General features: G+C 34.3%; 1 protein-coding gene and 1 long non-coding RNA gene across 9 annotated transcripts in view; one reads left to right on the top strand and one right to left on the bottom strand.

The window, feature by feature from the left end:
* LOC105666499 overlaps positions 1-12,732 on the top strand; it is a 53,405-nt gene that overhangs the window by 21,651 nt on the left and 19,022 nt on the right. The window lies entirely within an intron of this gene.
* LOC100647944 (dipeptidase 1) overlaps positions 321-12,732 on the bottom strand; it is a 152,706-nt gene continuing 140,294 nt past the window's right edge. For all 8 annotated transcript variants that reach the window (XM_048412037.1, XM_048412039.1, XM_048412038.1 and 5 more), the window contains 4 exons: positions 10,364-10,448; positions 9,538-9,613; positions 9,112-9,250; positions 321-8,613 (listed from right to left, as the gene is read on the bottom strand). In XM_048412037.1, the coding sequence (XP_048267994.1) occupies positions 8,524-8,613; positions 9,112-9,250; positions 9,538-9,613; positions 10,364-10,448 (390 nt within the window). In that variant the 3' untranslated portion in view covers positions 321-8,523. The remainder of the gene's footprint in view (positions 8,614-9,111; positions 9,251-9,537; positions 9,614-10,363; positions 10,449-12,732) is intronic.

Below are 12,732 nucleotides of genomic sequence, written 5' to 3' on the forward strand. Positions count from 1 at the left end.
TGCGCTTCGTTTCAGAGACGGATGACTTCTTTTGACAAGAAATTGTTGATCAAGTCCATTGGCTCGTAAAAGCTTAGCATACTACTACTACGTATACTTACTTTTTATCCCTTTAACAGTTTCGATATGTTGGTACTATTTATACGACATTTATTAGACTCAGGAAGATTTGGTTTTAAGAAAATTTTATAAAAGATTAAGCGAGAATTCAATATGCATCAATCGTATAACGTTAATATTATACGTTTAACGAATTATTGTTTCGTATTTATGAATTGTCAGGGAGAAAAATGAAGAGATCCTTTTGTCACTGTATCGACTAGTTTTGTAAATAATGTTTATTAGATAATGCGTGCTTACGAGTATTAGGTAACATAATGTATTCTACGGTCCTTCATAGAAGGTGTACAAATCATTGTTCCAGCAATGTCTTCTAGATTAACATAGATAAAATCATCATCGTTGTCATCGCTATCGCCTTTGTCCTTGTTCGATTCGTTAAATCTATTTCTCTCGCCTGAGTTTGTTACCGTGCGAGCCATTTATCTTGACCGACACTTAAAATCGAATCTGTTTGTCAAACTCTGAGACCATTACTCGCACTTTTGCTGAATTCTCAGAAATTTTTCCCGCATTTCACGGCAAATATCTTAAAATATCGAAGCGTCAACGGATAGTAAAAAATGTTTCGCGAAGTCAGTAGAGCCAACATGTACGTGTGAGAAAAAATATTCTTCTGGATGGATCTTTATCTGTTTATTTAAGTACGAGGTTTATTCTTCAGGTTTGTAGCATCTTTTACTTCAAAGAGTTAGAACTTTAATCTAGTTTAACTCACGTTCTAAGAAAAAAAACTATTAAACAAGATCGACTACATCATGCAACGTGATGAATCACTTTGTTGAACCGAATGGTATGCTCTTCCTCAAAATCAAGCTGATCAAATAAATATTCGGGCGCGATAGAAACGCGCAGTTGGCCTCCGATTTCTAATAAACACCATTCGATTTTAGTGTTCCGTTACACGAGTCCACGATGATCGATTCAGCATTCCCACGAGTCTTTCAACATCAAACAAACCGAAGTCCCTAAAATTATAATAGCTTATACACGATCTACGGTTCACCACTTTGGGTATAACTAAAACTGTTAATAAATAACGTATCACTTTTGGATGTTTTCTTTTTCTAAATTCGTCAGGGCTATTCGGAGCGTATATAGCTCGTGAAAAATTGGCCTGACTTTTCTTTTAAAAAATGCTCGATTTCTTTCATTTCCCTTTATGTTCGCTCAGTCACTTTTCTCCCTCATCCGCATTCTGCATTCATCCTTTACTTCTATATATATATCTATATTTGTTTTGTTTTGTTTATATAATATATATAATATATATTTTTATGTAGGTAATAGCAAGTAACTTAGTCTTATGTGTCCGTTTCACGTTCGTAATTATAGCAATCTCGAGTCGAATGAAGATTAATTTATTTACGCACGGCATTCTGCATATTCTCACCATTTCATGTTCATAGGATTGTATGTCGTGTACGTGTACATGTATGCGTGCGTATTCCCCAATGATTGTATAAGATCGTGTAAATGTTTGTATTGTATACATGCTTGTAAACGTACTATTTTCCTTAGGTAGTAGGTATCAATAGTGTCTCTTGCTTGTAGCGTTAATAATTAATTTATTAAAACTTTCTATATCATTTTAATCCTCATAGTCTCTTTAATAATCGCCTATACATTCCATCTCGCTCTCTCCCTTTTCTCTCTGTTACTTATCATCATACGTCTTCTTTACAATCTCTCTCTCTCTCTCTCTCTATCTATCTCTCTCTCTCCCTCTCTCGCTCTCTCGTAAATAGCTGCCCTTTTATTTCGTAAACTCTCTCTTTTATTAGTTTAAATTCATCTAAAAAGATTTTCGCGTGCAGTGTTTGTCGAACAGCTCGAGAATCGGTTTTATCATAACAACAAACTTGTATACTTCCATTTATTTAAAAAACGTTTATTTCAAAATTCGTCTATTTGATAATTTTCTATTTAAAAAAGTATAATTCAATCGTAACAAACAACTAGTTGAGTTAATGAAAATAATAAACATGATATAAACAAAAATGCTTTATTGATGTTTTAAACAGGATAGCAAGTCGAAAAAAAGAAAGATAAAAAATATTTGTACGGTACATCTTTAATATTGGAAAACGTATGTTTCTATATTGATTGGGTTGTTCTAAGTTTAGCTTTTCTTCTCATCTATATTGCATCCTGATCTGATTGCATCGAAGCATTATTAAACAATCTAAAATCATCGAATCTTACACACTTTTCTCGAGCGTTCGACATTATAACAGTTTAAGTTTAAATAGACAAATGAACGAAATATCAGCATTATGTTTTCCAAGTATTTAATCGGTTCCAAGTCTAAAAGTGGCAATTATTGAGAGTTTAAACATTAAATATTAATTTGAATTTTTATTAAAAGTAACTTATAAATCTTCAAACGCTAAAACTTGCGAAGGAGAAAGCTAAAGTGAAACAACTTTAAGGGAAAAGGAAACGTTAGAGAGGAGAAAATATCTAGAAAAGAAAACAGCCTACAAATTCAATCATTTAGGTAATAGTTTATAAATATCTAAATTATCTAACGATTATTATTAACGAATTATATCTTTACCGAATAAATAGGGAAAACACAATTCTGCAACTTCGTTCAATTTATCTCTTCATACGTACATTGGCTACAAAATTTTTCGCCACGAATGGTCGCAAGTATTACATTCTCGAGGAATAAAGTGAAAAATTGTAGCCAAGATCAGACAGAAACGGCTTCAAGTTTTCTCAAGTTTCGGTTTTTGAAACTGCTTCTCTTGCACATCCCCTGTTATATACATCTGTGGATTACACGTCGATATATCCTATTTACATGCGCGTGTCTCGTCTTGCCAAACTTGCCCTTTTGTGCGTTTGGACATGTCGGTTGTAATTGTATATAATATAGTAAGTTACAATATTATTAATCTGAGTTTCTAGGCAGTTGTGTGTTGTTTATATTATGTACGTTAAGATTTATCTCTAAGGTCCTTCTGCTTCTCTTTCTCACACTCTCTCACACTGTTTCTCTCTCTATCCAAACGTTTTACTTTCGCCCTTTACACGAACAATTGATTTTGGCCTCTGTTTTCTTGCTAAATCGGTTCAGAAAAGGAAGGTTCATCTACGCATGCGTGCTTGATCGTTTCGCTACTTAATTCATAGAAAATGAACACGTTGAACAGTTTTCGTTCGACGTTCGAGCCTTTTAAAAAGATCTTTCAGCGTGTCGATACTCGACTCACAAAAGAAAATCATCGATAAATAAAATTTGCAAAAATAAGAATTCGACTTGATTCTCACGCGAGAATAAAAAAATGTAAACAAATGTTTGCCTTTATCTTCTTGAAATGCTCGAAACATCGATTTGCTTCAACTCGTTCGATATTTCTCTTGATTATTATACAACGAATTATTTCAACCGTATCCATTTCTCATTCTTCCACTTGCACTCATGTACTCACGCACGCTCGAAATGATTATCTAGAGTTTCCTCCCTCACGAGTCGATTCGAAATTAATTTCTTTTCGGCATTTCACGCGGCTTCGAAACCCATCTTCGGCAATTTTTTTTCGCCTCGAAGAAAAAACGTGATCTCTTTTTCTCCCTTATTTTTTCTCCCTATTTTTTTCTTTATACAAAGAATACACCGTTGCGGCTATACGAAACTAGAATGGTACCATTTTGTCTACATGTGAATAATTCCATGAGTCGTGTGGTTGTAACGCTATCGTAAACACAAGAGTGAGTCTTGTTTCCATCTCCATGTCCTGATCAATGGTATTGAGCAATGTACTGCCGTCGAATCAATCGTTTGAGAAATATACTTCGTCTCCCTCGAACATCGTTCATGAAAAATTTTGAACAGCTATAAATAATGTATCATCATTGATAGAATGTCGAAATCAAAGAAGCGAATCAAATACGAATTTCCTTTTCTTTTTTAGCATTCAAAGAATTTACTGTTCTCGACGCCAAGTATTTCTCAAAGAATCGATCCAATCAATATTTTTAACGTGTTAGACTTACTCTTTACGAATTAGAAATCGTAAATATCGTCCTATTGGTCTTTTACACTACTTAATCGTTCACTACGTGGCGGTTATCAGTGTTATTGCTGCTAAGAGTTCGTTCAACAGGATCCTGTTGTCTCGCTAAGGTTATTTTATCGGTAGACAACAAATTCTGCTTGTCGATTTGAAATTGTTATCCTTGTTAACGTCGAGGAAAACGCAAGCGTACGTATTTTTACTTCGAGGAAAAAAGCTTCCACTAACGATCGTACTCAAGACCTTTCGCTTCGTGTAAAGTAATTAACGATCATTCGCTGTATAACCCGATAGCCTTTAACGCAATTGTTGTTCTCTACGTCCTTTGAATTTTACGATATATTGTGAATATCGATATAGAATATAGTGTTGAGGGGCTCAGTGAAAAAGTGGTACAAGCGAATTTTTTTTTCGACATTAAATAGGGCAGAAATATGAAGAAATGATATCTGCGTTTATGTAGAACGCAAAAGATTTTGCTATGAATAATCAAACCTTTATAGATATAATAACGAGTATTGTTATTGTGTATAGTTGAAAGAATAGGAGTAGCAGAGATTTGTTTTGGCTAATACGTATTATAACAAGTGATAGTGCAAGTACTTTGGGTATTTTATATACTTTTTATATATTAAATGTATTCTATCCATTTTTGCATCTTTAAATTTCTCATAAATGCATCAAAATCCGCAATCTAACAACGTGTTTTAATTAGAAGCATATGCATTTCTCTATTAGAGTTTAATTTTATTTATAGTTTTCTTAATTGAGAATTTTTTCATTCGTATTAGCTTTCCTCTGAACCCTTCTTTTGATCCTGTCGAATCTATGGACGATATATCTCTTAAAATTTTCTTTTGTACAAAACGATACTTAGTTGTATTAGATCATTCAATAAATTTATATCGCGATCCGTGTTTACTTTTCGTAATGTGTTTTATGTACGTATTGGGTAAGCGACTAAAATGACTAATCTTGTGGCATGGAGTTGAAGAAAAGATATGAAGAAAATAAATGATAAGTACTACCCAATAGTGCAATAAGTTTTTGATTAAATGCGATAATATTAAGCCAACTAGAAATACTAATGTTTTTGAGGTGTAAAACGTTATAAATACGGGACACAGAAATCTCAACAAAAAGTAAAGATTTAATTAATGACGTTAATTGACGACGAATTAAACATGCAAGATATATCGTCCAAAGTGTTGCAGAAGCATCGTGTGGCGAGATATTTTGTCCTTAAATGCGTCTGTGGATACAAATAGGTTGATACAGAACGAATTTTTGTTAATTCCTTCACCACGGATTAATCTTCTACCAGAGTCGTAGAATGGTGCTGCGAGTTGTCGAAGGCGCCTTGGTTTCTTTTATATAATATATGTATATAATATATATATATATATATGTATAGTCGTTAACAATGTTAATTACAGGTACCTAAAAATTTCTCGCACGCGTTCCTCACGTCGGAAAAAAGTAAGAAAAGTCGAAATGTTCGTACAAGCTAGGACAGTCTACGCTAGTTTTCGGTATCATTCGCATCTTCTGATTCGCAGTGCGTTTTTTGTCTTTCTTCTTTGTGTCTTATTTTCATAATCGAGCGTTCCGTTTGCTATCTACCGGTGATACTTATCGTGATATTACAAAGTCGATAATGGAAAAACGTCGTTACGAAAAAATCAAAGACGCTTGCGAGAATTTCGTCGAGTAAACGCTAGGGAAATCGGTGTAATATTTGATGTATGCGAGCACGACGTTATATATATTTACAGTGTCTGCAATAATAGTAATTGATCCGATATTATTTCCCAATGTTTCACAACGCGTTTCACTTCGTAGCTCAGCTTTTGCCTCGTTCAAAATTTTCGCATCCTTCTCTTCTTGATCCTCAGCGTGTATCGTAGATTTTCGGATGACTTAGGACAATATCCGAGAGCGATTGGCAAACCAGATGAAATATTTGTTTAGTACTTGCTCACTGTCTCTAATTTAAGTTACATCCCAAAAGAAGTTCCCTTATCTAGATATGTAGAAGTATTTTCTACGTGTTCTCATTCCCGAGTCCTCGGCTTTATTTTATGATTTACCGACTAAAAAGTTTATTGCTACGTGTCGACTACTATATCGAAAGGGGATTTCGGCAATTATAGTTTCTCATGTCATAATGGTTCAGTATAAATTGGCTTGGCAGTGTTTCATATTGGTGAGCATAATAAATAGACCTGCCAATTTATCCGGATTTTCAATGCTTGATCTAATTTAGATAATATTCAAGTATCCAACATTAACGTCATTACGCCAAAATGACCACGTTAAGTAGAGATTTGATTAAAAATTTCATATTGAATTTAATCTTCTATCGAAAAAGGAAATTTTAGATACAAAAGCATTTAGTATAATTTAAGACTATTCGGTTAGTGGTTGAATTTTCTACTTAATTTTCTAGTAAAAGGAAGGTGCCTGACACAAGGATGTTTCATATAGATTGAAAATTATCCATTTTGATTGGAATCTAAAGAATTTAGAAGAATTTAGTTATTTAAAATATAAATGTAACACTACTATAAAAAGTATGCATATACATATGTGTGCAAATCTAAATAATGATAATTGAATAGCGCAGTTGATTCTATGAAATATTCAATTTTTTATATAAATATTAATTGAATATTCGAATATTATCGATATCCGGATATTCGCAGTCCTAACAAGGTATTTCGTTTACAAATGAACCAGCAATTGCGTTAAATAATTGCGTCATGCATGCGTAATAGAAGCCTCGTTATAACAAACGTTATAAGAACATTTTTAAGGATTTCAGTCGGAGGTTGGAAACATTTAATAAGTGACGAACAAGTCTTTCCTCTTAATGGTCTTTGGTGACGAACTCTAAATGACAAAAGTTCTTTGCCATTTGTAAATATAGAAACTCTAAAAGCTTGAAACAATCGTATATACGTAAATATTGGTTTTTATGATCTGGTTTCAAAATTTCTAATTAAATGTTACAAAAGTTTTATTATTTTCTCGCCGATTTTTCTAGTTCTTCGTTTTTTTTTTCTTTTTTGGTTTTTCTTTAATTCCTTGGTCTTAAGCGCACTTGTTAAGTTGACAAGGAGCAAGCATTCAAATGATTATCTGCGTCTTTAAGGGTATAATCTTCATATCATTCGTATTAAAAAAGAAAGTATATCAAGGATAGGTATAATATTTTGGAGATTCGTCTATTTTATATAGTAGTTATTTCGAATTAACTAATTACTCTATGTCAAGGATATTATCATGCAGTTGTAAATTATAAAATAAAATTTATCAAATTATTCAACGTTAAATCATGATTAATAGATCTTTTCTTTGATTGACATTTGAACGCGTGCCACCTAATATCGCTTGAGATCTTATATAATTATTCCAAGGTAGAAGTATCGAAAAACATTTATTGGAATTCTGTCAGGATAATACCGAGAAAACGTTTCTTAAAGAGTATCCTCGTTCGAAAGAAATTCTTCCTAGCAAGCATTTTTGGCCGCCTCGATTGTCCGCATCATTATACGCTATTCATTCAGGAACGCTTTTTCCTACGCTTATAAGTATTCATCTATGAATATCTTCAGGACGAGCTCAGATTTCTGTATAAAATTTCTATGTAGATGAATACGTTAATAAATACGCTTTATGCTATAAATATATTTCCAGCTGAATATATTTATGTACCTATAAATTTCAACAGTTTCGGTGTTAACACTTTTATAAATGAACAAATGTTCGTGGTTTCTCAGTAAAATTCCTTTGGGAGGTAATACAGGCGCAGTGTGTATCAAAAAGCTGATTTCCGTAAATGCAATCGATACAAGGAAATAAATAAAAAGTTCTCAATAATTATGTATCTGCTTGAAAGTATGGACGGACGTATCCAGCTATTAAAATAGCAGCAAATTAACCATTATACGTTATACAGATATGTTCTTTCAGCGAAGTGCGACAACAATATGAAAAACAAGATAGTTTGTTCATAAACTTAGTCAAAAATGGCCAAAAAAAATACAATCGCATAATTCATGGCGGCGCGGCGTGTGAATGAGAGGAAAAAAAGATAAAGAAGAAAATTGAACTTGTCCTGAAGATGATCGTTCAACACATGGTCTCAATCTTATCAATTTTCACAGATGGAACGTACGTTCTTGTTCAATTTTTCATCTTTCATAAGGCGCGATCGAGTTCCCCGGAGAACTCAAAAAGATGTTATCAGGGAAAAGCGATCTTTCAGCTGATCCAGTCCGCACGTTTACAGGGTCCTATAGTTCCATGAGACGTGTCGAATCTTCGGCGATCGTAGAAAATCGAGGAATCCTGCTGTGAATGTCCTCAAAGAAGATCAAGACGCTCCGTAGACGCATGCGGAGTTGTCAGGTGGACTGATTTTCTCCACTGGCAATACCGCCGCTCTGTGCCATTCGTCGCGCACCTAAAATTCCATTTTTTTTAAATCTATAGAGTTAATAGCTAAGAACGTACGGCAATATACATAAATATCGATAGAACTTAAATAATAATCTCGCGTAGAACGCAAATTTTAATTACTTTGGAATCTTTGAATTATTCAATGTTTTATAAGTAACAAACCCGAGGTTATAACTTTTTGAATATTTTATGATAAGGACATTTTGTTTATCTTAGATTCCTTATTATTTTAACTAGTTTTGTTTTTAAAATTTTAGTTGGTTGTTACAACAAATTTTATCCGGTAAATCTTATAAATCGTAATAAACAAATAAAGATAATTTTCATATTATATTCGGAATATGAATTTTTAATATAAATTTATATTATATGTACTGTAGTATAAACTTATCCATTCCATCAATTCCTTTTGAACAAATATATTTCCTATACAATTAACACAAATCCTATTTTACTCTTTGATTATATCCATTTTAATTAATTGGCAAGAAATATAACTCACCTGCTCGACTTTAGCGAATACTCTCAATAAATTGAGGCCAGCTAGCTTTTTAATGTCTTCCTCCGTCCACGTTGGATCCTCCAGCAGAGTAGCCAACAATTGCGGATACCTCGAAACATCCTCCAAGCCGGTAGGAGTGCTGAAAAGCGCATCGATAATCGCAGTGTCGGTTTGTTTGATTCATAATGACCTCTATCATTCAGAGAATAGATGTTCGACACTAAAATTCGTTTCAGCAGTCTCGTATCAATGGAAGCAATTTTACGATTTACGCGTTCGCCTAAGTGTTCATTGTGTGTGCCAATGAAATGTTGGCAAACTCCCTCCCCATAGATACAACAGTAATTGCTTCATTGAGCCGAGTATCGATAATGATTATTCTCTGAATGCGCGTTGTTGTGCCGAGGATACTCGAAAGATAATTACAAATTTATCCCGTCGAAGCCGGCTCCTATTCCAACGTGATCGATCCCCGCCACCTTTCGAATGTGATTGATGTGTGCTGAAACAGCATGGTCGTCCTTAATAAACTTGGTCGTGCCGTGGCATTTGAAATGTGGATTTTATTATTTTCAACCTGCACTGTCATTACTGTACTCCATTTGAACAAAATGCTTTCTGCTTGATTGTTAATTGGTCCCGGCGCGCGTGTTAATCAGTTTCATATTAATTTACGTAAACGCGATCGAACAGAAGAAACGAATCATTGTTCAGCTCGAATATAAATGTGTTTTATCAACATAGTAGAAGTCAATCCATTCTTATATTTATTGTTTTACATCATTCCTCTCGATAGGAATGTCGCGTGTTCATTTCGCCGAAGTTCGGACTGGAGAGATTTCCGAGGTAATTTTTCGGAATTTCAAGGATTCTAAGTTCCAATTATTTTTTAATTCTCAGTTCCAACACAGAGCATGGCGATCTCAATCTTTCAGTCAACAGTCCAGTTATAAATTATATTATCTTGCGTACTTCACAAATCAGTTCACAATCGATGTTGAATTTTAATTTTTACTTTTTAGAAATATCCGCATTTTCAGTATTTGCAAAGGTTTGACAACATTTATCGAAATAATAAATTCAGAATTCGAAATTAAATGTTTTTATATCAAACAATCGTGATTTGTAAAATGGACCATGTTATTGCGTAGTGGAAAGGATTTCAAAGCTAATAATTGCAATGCAGTTTCTCCTACAGCCGACTATTGCTTTAAGTAAGAACGAAATAACACATCGATGATGCTTTACGTACCAATAACGTCTTTTATGGTGGCTGTACTGTTGCACGTTATGAAGTATGTATAAAACGGAACCATTGCTACACCGCCATTTTTAGCCTGCGAACAGATGTATTAACCTGAGATATGCCAAGATTGTACAACTCTGAATATTATTCGCGCAAAGAGAAGCTATTGTAAAATGGTGCGGAGAAGAATAAAGTGGTTATTTCATTTTCTGCGAATATACAAAGGCATTGGATTTTTATTGTGTTTTCAAAAAATTCTTCTCATTCTTGCAGTATACATATGGATTGTTTCAAAAGATATATATAGGTAAAAAATTTAGAAAGCTGCTGGTAGTTCGCAAAATTCATAAATAGAGTCGACAAAAAGCTATCAATTTCAGAGTATGTGGTAACTGTTGGGGTCAATTTGTGGAAAATGCGCATATCGTTCGTAATTCAATTCGTTATTTATGTAGGATAACAGTTTTCGGATAAATTTAGTAATTTATCTTGACGTGCTGTATTATGTAATTTACAAAATGTATTTACAGAACGCAATAGCGCACAATTAACGAAATCTTTAAACAAAAATTACATAGATCGTTCGAATAAAGTATTCGAATCTGTAAATTTAATTCTCTAATTGTCAAATCTGAAAAGCACAAGATGCTATGATAAAGTATTCGCGAGACACGCAAGCTTTCGGAAGCTACAGAAAGTAACAATTTACATCGATTCGTAGTTTACGATTTCTCCGCTTCAATCTATGGTTCGAATGTTCTACGCCGTTGGACGATATTAAAAAAGTTGCGATTCGAGACGGCATACTTTCTGAAATGCGACTGGGAAACGCACGTTGAAATTCGATGAGCTGGTCGCTTGCTCAAATCTGGGGCGCATTCGTAGCTTTCCATATTGATTTCGCCCAGAGTCCTTTTTCAAAAGACAAACGGAAACGACTTTGGCTACCATCAGAATCATCTGTTTCCACTTGCTTTTATGTTCCTGTTCTTATAGCGTTGGTAAAGGGGACATCTGAAGTTATTCCTCGTTGCTTTTTCTTTTGCACGCATTTAATACTATAGGGTAACAAAGAAATCGGTGGTTATGTCGTAAAAAGTTTACGCGGTTGTTCTCCGGAAGTTTTATTTACTATCTAGTATAACTGCGTTAGATTATAAAAGGAACAACTTCCTCGTTGTTAGATGATCGAGTCATTGATAATTTTCTATTTCAAGCCGACTTTTTGAAGCATTTAATTTCTTTAGTTGTGTGATTCTTTTCAGTAGACCGGTGGTACGGGTCTTATGGTCAACTCTTGAATTGCTCGCCAATAAAATTCAAAGAAATCGTAAAGTTACTCCACAGGAATGAAATTTCATTTCCATTCCACGGAGACGGTACACATTGCATTGAAATTTTAATACCGCCAACTGCTATAAATCATATTCCCCGCTTACTAGGATTTTTGAACAATTGATTCGAATTCCATGAAACATTTAATATCCACGACGCGACGTGTCCGCGTGTCGTGTCATCGGAAATCGCCGTGTTTCCCGATACAAAATTTTGCTTTTTCGAATTTTGCCATAGTACAATGAAAACGTTTCTCTCGCTCGGCGTTATAAAGTTCGTATCACCAGTGTCTGTCACGCTTAAATTTGGCATGAGGTTGCTTTACTCCTTTTCGATGCTATTTACATGAATATTCATTTGATCTATCCAATTTTAATTTGCGCCATTAACCAATAATTTAACAGCTTAAGCGGAATTTATAAGTGGAATTTACGTTACTCGCATTTGTTAAGATTAGCATTACGAGAAATTATTTAAAGCTACTCTGCACTTCCCTTATCAATTTGCATGGTAAAGATTTTATGGATTTTACGGTACAGTAATCGATACACTCTAATTAGAAAGAAAAGTTAGATATAGACATAGAATCGGTACGAAAGAAGCGCGATGAACTACTCTAATTTCCTCCTGAAAATGACCTCTATAGCTGACCTCTATATTCCTCGTTCAACTTAACTTTATAATCCGGTCCAAGATAGCAACGCAGTTACATCTGGCCGATTCGTCAATGCCGAACTTTTGATGAAGATCTAAAGAATCTCCTAAAGTACCGGACCGATCTTTATCCGTTTCGGTTAACACGAAATGCTTGGAGCTAGTACGCCATGGCCATCCAGTTTTATCAGGACCTTTTTATCTCTACCTCCTATCGACAATTACTGAATGTGCCAATCGAGAGAAGAGACAATGCCCTCCCGTCTAGTCGATACCTGACCTGACTTAAACTATGAAGTAGCCAGCGTTAATTGGGGCAGCAGTGTGGCACAGCTAATAACATGTTACCAGACAGGCCATCGTTCGGCCTCTGATTGGTGTAACTC

This window comes from Bombus terrestris, chromosome 14, assembly GCF_910591885.1.
Source record: "Bombus terrestris chromosome 14, iyBomTerr1.2, whole genome shotgun sequence".
Lineage (NCBI taxonomy): Eukaryota > Metazoa > Arthropoda > Insecta > Hymenoptera > Apidae > Bombus > Bombus terrestris.